The sequence below is a fragment of the Musa acuminata genome, chromosome BXJ2-8 (assembly GCF_036884655.1).
Source record: "Musa acuminata AAA Group cultivar baxijiao chromosome BXJ2-8, Cavendish_Baxijiao_AAA, whole genome shotgun sequence".
Lineage (NCBI taxonomy): Eukaryota > Viridiplantae > Streptophyta > Magnoliopsida > Zingiberales > Musaceae > Musa > Musa acuminata.
This window is the reverse complement of record NC_088345.1, coordinates 11,366,501-11,375,878: the sequence shown is the minus strand read 5'-3', so window position 1 is coordinate 11,375,878 and position 9,378 is coordinate 11,366,501. Positions and strand designations below refer to the sequence as shown.

General features: G+C 51.5%; 1 protein-coding gene across 1 annotated transcript; it reads left to right on the top strand.

The window, feature by feature from the left end:
• The first annotated feature begins 5,783 nt into the window (after positions 1–5,783).
• Positions 5,784–8,662, top strand: LOC135619187 (4-coumarate--CoA ligase-like 4). Its single transcript, XM_065120950.1, has 5 exons — positions 5,784–7,062; positions 7,318–7,463; positions 7,563–7,630; positions 7,718–7,820; positions 8,265–8,662. The coding sequence occupies exons 1-5, from the start codon at positions 5,835–5,837 to the stop codon at positions 8,376–8,378; spliced, it is 1,659 nt and encodes a 552-aa protein (XP_064977022.1). The 5' UTR covers positions 5,784–5,834; the 3' UTR covers positions 8,379–8,662.
• The last annotated feature ends 716 nt before the right edge of the window (positions 8,663–9,378 follow it).

Sequence of the window (9,378 nt, the reverse complement as noted above, 5' to 3'; positions counted from 1 at the left end):
AGACCTCCAGGTTTCGCCCTATCTGCTGGGCGAATATCTTGTTGATGGTTCTCTGATAAGTTGCGCCTGCGTTCTTTAGTCCGAACGGCATTACTTTGTAAAAGTATGCCCCGAGGTTGGTGATGAAGGCTGTGTGTCTCTGGTCCTCAGGCGCCATTCGGATCTGATTATATCCGGAGAAGGCGTCCATGAATGAGAGTCGGGCGTGCCCCGCGGTTGCATCCACGAGCTGATCGATTCTTGGAAGGGGGTAGCAGTCCTTTGGGCACGCCTGATTAAGACTGGTGTAGTCAACACACATTCGCCAGCTCCCATTATGCTTTTTTACCAGAACTACATTGGATAGCCACTGTGGGTATTTGACCTCTTCTATAAAGTCGGCCGCTAAGAGCCGTTCTACCTCCTGGCGGACAGCTTGCTGCCTGTCCGGGGCCTGGGGTCGCGGCCTTTGTTTCACCGGGCGGGCATCAGGCGATATGTTGAGGTGATGTTGGGCTGCCTTCGGATCCACGCCTGCCGCGTCAGATGGCGACCAAGCGAAGACGTCGGCGTTCTCCTGCAAGAGGCCGACGAGTTGTTCCCGCTCGTCCTGGGGTAGGTCAGCCCCGACCTTAATGGTTCGGTCCGGGCGTCCTTTTTTGAGTGACACGTCGTAGGTCGGGGCCGACGGCTCGGGATGAGGATTTGGCCGCTTCATTTTTCTGGGATCGTCCAGGGGTGCTTCGGTTTTTGCCCTGTTGTGTAGGGAGACCGCCGTCAAGTAGCATCGCCTGGATTCCCGAGGGCTTCCCCAAGCCTCCCCAGTTCCCGCATGAGTCGGGAATTTCACTGTCTGATGGTAAGTGGAAACCAGGGCCCTGCTTTTGTTGAGGGAAGGTCGGCCGAGGATGGCATTGTACGCTGTGGGAAGGTCTACTATCAGAAAGGTCGACATCACCGTTTTAGTCTTGGGCGGTGTCCCCAGCGTCAGAGGTAGTGTGACTGATCCCAAAGGCGAAACCGAGTTGCCGGTGAATCCGGTGAGGTCCGAGCGGACGGGTTTCAGGGCTTGCTTCGTAAGTCCCAACTTCTGGAAGGCGTCGTGGAACAGTATATCCGCCGAGCTTCCTGTGTCAATCATAATCCTTCTTACCTGGGCATTGGCGATTCTGGCGGTTATTACCAGCGCGTCGTCATGCTCCAGTCGTCCGGCGACCTCGGGGGGGAATGTGACCTGGGGGTCGGGAGTTCCATGGGGACCCTCGTCCCAGGCCGAGTGGGCGTAGGCCTTCCTTCCAGACATGCTATCCCCTCCGGACGCTGGTCCGCCAGTGATGACGCTGATCAGGCGCTCGGCCGGGCCGTCTGGGCAGGTGGGGGGGATGTTGCCTGTCTGATCGCCGGAGGGGTCGAGGCGTCCTTCCCGGCGGAGTTCGTAGATTTGCCGCGAGAGCTCGCGGCATTCCTCCGTGTCATGTCCGTTTTGGTGGTGGAAGCGACAGTACTTGGACCGGTCGGCCAGTTCTCGCGGGTTGTTCATCGGGTAAGGGGTTTTGAGCAGTCCCCTTTCCCTGATCTGGAGAAAGACTTCTGTGCGGGATGTACCCCTGAGGGGTCCTAGCAGGGGAGGATCGGGTTGGTGGAGCTTGCGTCTGGGAGGGGGAGGTCCATGAGCCGGCTCTGGTCTTTCCCTCTTGTGCTCCTGCCGTTTCCCCCCCGTCCAGGCCTCGACTTCCACGAACTGGTTCGCGCGCTGGAGCATCTCGGGGACCAAGGTAGGAGGTCGCTCCACGAGAGACCAGAAGAGCCGAGAGGGACGCAGGCCTGTTACGAACGCCTGCATTGATAGTGAAGGGTGAGCGTCCGGGAGTTCCCGGATCCTTGTAGCAAAGCGATTTACATAAAGGGAGAGGGGCTCATCCTCCTTCTGGGTAAGCCCGAGGAGGAACGCCATGGAAGGCTTTGGGCGAGCGCAAGCTATGAAGTGGAGCTCGAAGTTCTTGGCGAGCTGATCGAATGAGGCGATCGTCGCAGTCTTCAAGCCTCCGTACCACGCGAGGGCCGGCCCTCTCAACGTGGTGGGGAATGCCCTGCTCATCAAGGCGTCAGAGGTCCCGTACAACGACATCTGTGCGCGGAAGGCCGCTGTGTGGTCGGCCGGGTCCGCGGAGCCGTCATAAGTGTCCAGGGGGGGGAGTCGGAAGCCTGGGGGAATGGCGTGCTCCAGTATCTTCGGCACGAACGGCGACCCCTGATCTGGGCCTTCCATGGGCTCTCCTGGTGGTCCGGCACGGATTTCTCTTTGCACATTGTCAAGCCGTTCGTTGACGAGACGCAGCTGAGCGCGGAGGGAAACTGCAGAGTTCGAGGATAGAGCCTCTGGTTCCGAGTGGCCTTCCGGGCAGACCGCCGCCTGCTCGCGGGCTTGAGATAGCAGCACCCGTGGTGAGGTGGGGGGCTCTCGAAGCTGGGTGGGAGCTTGAGTAGGGACCCCCTGTTGATACAACGGCTGGGGGCCCGGGGGCCGAGATGGACGAGAGACAAGGGGGACAATGGTTTGTACCATGTCGGTGAGTAGCTGGACTTGGTGAGTGAGGCCGTGGAAGGCTTCCGCCGATACGGGCGGCGGGTTGCCAGTGGTTCCGTCGGGGGGCGATAAGCCCGGATCGTTGAAGATCCGCCAGTAGCGCTCCGAAGCCGTAGCGGGACGCTCTTCCCGAGGTCCTCGGAGAGGGGGGAGTTCTCCCGCAGCCTCAGTCGGGAATGGTCCCCCGATCGTGAGTCTGGCACGCTCGTCGTGATGATCGCTCGACATGCTGGTGGCCCTCCTTCTAGCGCCAAAATGTTACGGTAAGTAACTTTTTAAGCCGTGGCCTCGGGGCCGACGCGGCTCGGTTCTGGGGCTCGGAATGTCGAGGATCTCGGGCGCAGCTCCCTCGGAGTCTCCCGGTCGGGATGGTGGCTGCGGGCAGTAGATCGGGTCGGCAGCTCCACAGCGGCGCCGGGAAGAGGTCACCTCGTCTTGGCTCCTGCACACAGGTCGGGTCGGAAGCTCGACCCGACCCCTCCGACGATCAAGTTAGGGAGAGATGTGGAGGAGGTTTTGGAGGACGGAATGCCTCCATACAAGTGTGGTGTCCGAGTGTCTCTCCCCCCTCCTCGTCTGGAACCCTCTAGTATTTATAGATGGGCCTGGGTAAGTACCTCGCGCTGCGTCTGACACGCCCATTGGGGCTGTGTTGGGGGCCGGGCTGCTGCAGGGTATGGCGCGTCTCGATTGGCGTGTTCCTTACCTTTGACCGAGCCCTGGAAGGCGCAGGGCTGGGCTCGTTGGACGAGGGGTGAGGGTGTTGTGGTGACGGACGGGATCCAGTCCGGGCGTTAATGCGCCTGGGACGGCGTCCCAGGGTTTCGTTTGACCGTGGAGTGAAGTCACGGTACAGGGTGGCCGACGTCATTCACGTCGTTTCGCCATTATTGCACTCATCATTAACAATGCCTTTTTACAGGGGAGTCAAATTGAAGACATCTTTATACAACAACCTCTTGGTTTAATCCATCCTCAGTATCCAAAATATGTTTACAAACTACAAAAAGCTATTTATGGACTTTGTTAAACTCCAAGAGCTTGGTACATCGAACTTGGCTGGTTTTTTACTTAAATTGACTTTATCAATTCCAAGTCTGACACCTTATTATTTCTATGATGACAAAATAGAGGCATAATAAATCTTTTGGTATATGTGAATGACATTATTGTTATGGGTAATAATCATATTGAGATCCAAGCATTCATCACATATCAATTCTTCCTCAAAGATCTAGGAACCTTGAGTTACTTTTTGGGAGTGGAAGCAATATATATATCTTGAGGTCTCTTCCTATCATAAAAAAGTACATTCAAGATTTATTATTAAAGATAAACATGCATGATACAAAAGATATTACAACTCTCCTTTTTACCAGTGAATCACCGAAATTATGTGATGGAAGTCGAACCCACTCAATATCGACAAGTAGTTAGATTCTTATAATACTTGGCTCTTGCCCATTTAGACATCTCATTTGTAGTTAATAAATTATCATAATTTATGCATCTACCATCTACTTCGCATTAATCTATAGTCATACAATCTAATGAATATAGCACGCAATGTTCTATGCTAAATGGCCTCATCATTTAAGACTTCGGAGAAGGTGCAGCGCATCAATTTTGTTGTTGTTTCTATTTCATTTCGGGATTCGGTGAGAGCTTATGGATAAAAATGGAGCCTTGGGCCGTCCAGGAATCGAAGGAAGACAAAACATATGTAGGAGGAGAGATTTAATATCCTCAATAACAAAGCCTAAAAGATCGAGGGAGCATATTAATCCAATGGACTTTCGAAAGAGTCAATTGAACTTTCAAAAGATTAGGGGAACAAAATCCTTGGGTATCATGGCACTCAGAAATGCAACTTTCTAGTGCCAATGGAAACAAAATCTATGTTCATCCATAGCCTTCTTCTCTGGCACAACGTAACTTTGAAAAGAGCCAAACATTCTGCCATGGAGGAGAAGTCTGGCATGATTGTCAATAAAAAATGGAAGTACAAGATGCCAAGAGAAATATATGTACCAGTATAGATCGAAAAGAATATCTATAATAAAGAGGCTTAACGAAGGGTAATTTATATAAAAAAAATTTCTCATTTTTAAATTTTTTGGGATGACCTCTTCCATAATTAATTTTTATTTTTATTTTTTTAATATCTTAAAAGCCCTTACATATATATAACCCCGACTAGATAAAAGTGATAGGATTATAGTGATATGGCTCACGATAAAACAAAGGTAATCATGATGGGCCAAAAATAATAAGGCAAAAGTAGACATCTCGACGGAATATAAATAATAGGGTCAAAGCGACAAGAGGGGTATTTAAGATATTTAAAAAGATATTAAATAAAAAATTACAGATATTATCCCAAAAAAAAGGCTTTTTCATATAAATCGCCATTAACAAACAGTCCCACCATGTTAAGTACTTTTTAAAAAAAAAAAGGTAAGCGACATATTGGGCCCTTTTGATTTTGGAGGATGCATATTAATAGATAGAGCAAGATCTTAAGATACTATGCTTTTACAAGGAACACTGTGTACAAGCAAAAGAAGATTTCTTCAATCAATCACATCCAATCCAATCGTTTATTACTCTAGGCCCATTCACGTGTGGGCCTTATATGAATGGACGGATTGGATGAGAGGATCAAAGGAATTGGACGATGAAGATAGCAGAGTGAAAACAAAAAGTCACTCAGTCAACCTCTTCATGTCACGATGAGGTGCGTCTGCTTCAACCTTTTCCTCCACACAGTCCGATCGACAGCCGTCACCAAAAGGTGGACCGAATGCGTCAGATTCTCCAACACTGCACGTCCCGACCCGAGTCACTCTAATCTCCGAACGAAAAGGGACCCGCCCCTCTTGTTCCCTCGATGACCGCCGTGTCAGCTGGTAGTGGCCCAACCCGCGAGGTAGTCGGGTGACGAACCAAAAACTCCCGTCAAGTCTCCAACCTAATCGTGTCACGAGCCTAAAGGCCACATGTTGTGTGTGTTTGACTAAGATAAAATGAAAAAGAAATATTTAATTTGACGGAGTCCATTGTGGCGACCACACTCGTGGCAAATCTGATGGAGTCTACGGTGTCGACAACGCCGTCCCATTCCCACGTTAAACATGTCCGCATTCCAACGAGCCACTCGCTGCCTCCTTCGGTCCCATTATTGATAGCAAGAATATATATCTATATATATATACAAGAAAAAACGTGAAACAGAAAGCGAGAGGGACGAGTGCGGAGCGGAAGGCCGATGGGAAAAATGGTGTACTCGAGGAGTGGCGTCGACCCTCGGAGCGGCTACTGCGACGCGAACTCGACCTTCTACAGCAAGCGGCCGCCCATCGCCCTTCCCGCCGATCCCAACCTCTCCGTCACCGCCTTTCTCGCCTCCCGCCGCCACTCCGGCACCACCGCCTTCATCGACGCCTCCACCGGCCACCGCGTCTCATTCACTGCCCTCTGGCGGTCCATTGCCGCGGTCGCTACCGCCCTCGCCTCCCCTCCCCTCTCCGTCCGCAAGCCCCATGTCGTCCTCCTCCTCTCCCCCAACTCGGTCCACTTTCCCGTCGTCTCCCTCGCCGTCATGTCCCTCGGCGCCGTCCTCACAACCACCAACCCCCTCAACACCCCAGTCGAGATCGGCTGCCAGCTCGCCGACTCCTGCCCTGTCCTCGCCTTCACCACCCGCGCCCTAATTCCTAAGCTCGCCTCCGCCCCTGATCTCCGAATCGTCCTCCTCGACGACCGCCGGCGGCCATCGGACGACCGCCGGATCGTTGCCACCATCGGCGAGATGATCGCGACGGAGCCGGACCCGGCCCGGACCGCCGGCGCCGTGAGCCAGGACGACACCGCCACGCTGCTCTACTCCTCCGGCACCACGGGCACCAGCAAGGGCGTCGTCGCCACCCACCGCAACCTCATCGCCATGGTCCAGATCGTCCTCGACCGGTTCAAGCTGGAGGACGGCGCTGAGCTGGAGACCTTCATCTGCACCGTCCCCATGTTCCACGTGTTCGGCCTGGTGGCCTTCGCCACGGGGCCGCTGGGCTCGGGGTCGACGGTGGTGGTGCTGTCCAAGTTCGAGCTGGGGGAGATGGTGCGGGCGATCAACGAGTATGGGGCGACGTACCTGCCGCTGGTGCCGCCAATCCTGGTGGCGATGGCGAACCAGAGCCGGCCGCTGCCGCTGGGCCGGCTCCGGCGGGCGCTCTCAGGCGGGGCGCCGCTACGGCGGGAGGTGATCGAGGGGTTCCGGGAGAAGTACCCCGCGGTGGAGATCCTGCAGGGGTACGGCCTCACCGAGACAACGGGGATCGGCGCCTCCACCGACTCGGCGGAGGAGAGCCGCCGCTACGGCACCGCCGGGATGGTCTCCCCCAACACGGAGGCCCGCATCGTGGACCCCGACTCTGGCGCGGCCCTCCCCGTGAACCGCACCGGCGAGCTGTGGCTTCGCGGTCCCTACGTCATGAAAGGTGCGGCGCAAACGACTCGCCCCACCTGCTCTCACAATCCGTCATAACGCCCAACGCCGAAGCCGTTACGAACTATTATGACGGGATGTTATCAGCCGTTACAGCACGTTCTTTAGGACATAAGTGATGTAGCTGACTCCGATATTGTCGATTAATAGTGAAACAACGTGTTAATTTTTCCGTTATAACGGCCGTTATAATGGAAAGCAGTAGTTGTTTGGTAATGTGATTCGCTGGTGATGGATTTATTTACAGAGTATTTCAAGAAGCCGGAGGCGACGAGGACGACGCTGGTGGAGGACGGATGGCTGAGGACGGGAGATCTGTGCTACATCGACGAGGACGGATACCTCTTCGTGGTTGACCGGCTAAAGGAGCTGATCAAGTACAAGGGATACCAGGTAATAAGACTCGGCTTACGGAGTCGACTCCTGCTGGTTACTAACGCACGTTGGATCTGATGAAATGGTGGATGTTTGTTCTTATCTCTGATCGATTAGGTAGCACCGGCGGAGCTGGAGGCCCTGTTGCTGACACACCCTGACATCGCCGACGCTGCAGTGATACCGTAATAATCTCTATCAAGCAATTATTGTCAAGCTGTCGAGCATTCCACCGCAATCGATCGAAAAACTGTGTACTGTAATGAATGCAGGTATCCGGATAAGGAAGCTGGTCAGATCCCAATGGCGTATGTGGTGAGGAAGGATGGGAGCAATTTGTCTGAGGAGGAAGTGATCAAATTCGTAGGGAGACAGGTATATATGCATTCGAACATTTCCTATCCGTGGTATATAAGCGTAAATCTGACGTAGTTTCCTGCAACTATCGATTTCTCTTGAAATTTAGGGAATGAAAGGTCGTGCATCTTCGCACTGTAATAATGCTATCCGTCCCGTCAACTATTTGATGCGATGACATTGATATTGCTCCTATGGTGAAGTAGTATCAGAAAGGAAAAATTCATCTATTCAAAACTTATTCAGGCCACACATTAGAAATATATACAATTTCCGATGAATTCAAGTTTTGCAAGTTGGGTTATGTCGATCTCTCTCTCCATACATGAGGTCTTATTTACGGGCTACAGTCGATTCTTTGTTTGAACTCTTTGATGTCAATTATTATGATAGTGTAGTGAAGCTACAGATTATAAGAGTTGCTTTGTCTGATACGTCCTGCATTTGTGATACCAATAATAGGTGGCTCCGTACAAGAGAATCCGCAAGGTAGCATTTGTATCGGCCATTCCAAAGAATCCGTCAGGGAAAATATTAAGGAAAGACCTGGTCAAGCTCGCCACCTCCAAGCTGTAGCGACTCAAACTTGGATTTCCTTGGGATGCATAGTTTTTCAGGGAGTCTGTAGCTAAGACTGCTTTGTTGCATGGAGGAGGGAGTACTGGTAGCTGTTACACGGCACAGGTTTATTTAGCTATGCCTGGTCTGAGACCCTCTTGGCTTGTGATGTATGAATATACAAAATATTGAACTTGTAATGTCAAGTGTATCAAAGTTAATCCTTAAATGTTTCCTACAAACCTGTTATGTATGTTAATAATCAAGTCCCTTTGGAGACAATAATGAATCATCTTCTATCAGTTCGTAGAAAATATGTTGGTTTGATTGCCTTGTGTTCAAGTATTTTATTGATTGATTTATTTATGTTGTGTCAAGTATTTTGTTCCTCATCTCTCACATGTGGATTCATAGACAAGCAGGAAAGTCCACAATATTGGAACTTGTGTGATCCACATGTAATGTTGCCAAACATGAAATTTTGTTGTTGTTTGAGACAGATGGTGAAACCCAAAGAGGATGATGTGGCAAGTTCAATGACCTGATAATATATTATTATGTTGGATCTCCTGCCCGACCTGTGCAACAGCCAACTACCAAGTAAAGCACCTACATGCAACCGTTGGTTGGCACGTTGGCAAGGCTGTGCGATCACGTGGGTGTCCCGAGTTCCGCACAGCGGTAGTGACACCGCACTGTGTCGAATAATTTCATATATCCATGGATCATTTAAAAGAATAAGATGGAACAGATTATTAACTCCAAAAGCCACATGAGACGTAATCATACAAGTGCTTTTTCGATGATGTGATATTTCCCAGGCTCAGTTTTTTTATTATTTTATTTCATTTTTTCTTGCAATGTTGTTTTAATATTAACCAAAGAAATACGTAAAAGAATACCCCGATCTGATCGGCGGAAACCAGTGGAGATTGATCGAAAAGAGTGACGAAACTCGTGGATTAACGTGGGGCCCGCGACTGACCGGGCTCTGATGCCCGGGCCTCGATGCGTGCAC

Bases quoted from the DNA above. Each gene is read 5' to 3' on its own strand.
- LOC135619187 (XM_065120950.1), top strand. From the start codon at position 5,835: ATGGGAAAAATGGTGTACTCGAGGAGTGGCGTCGACCCTCGGAGCGGC. The intron at 7,631-7,717 runs GTAATAATCTCT...TAATGAATGCAG, and splicing joins GCCGACGCTGCAGTGATACC to GTATCCGGATAAGGAAGCTG. The intron at 7,821-8,264 runs GTATATATGCAT...TACCAATAATAG, and splicing joins TCAAATTCGTAGGGAGACAG to GTGGCTCCGTACAAGAGAAT.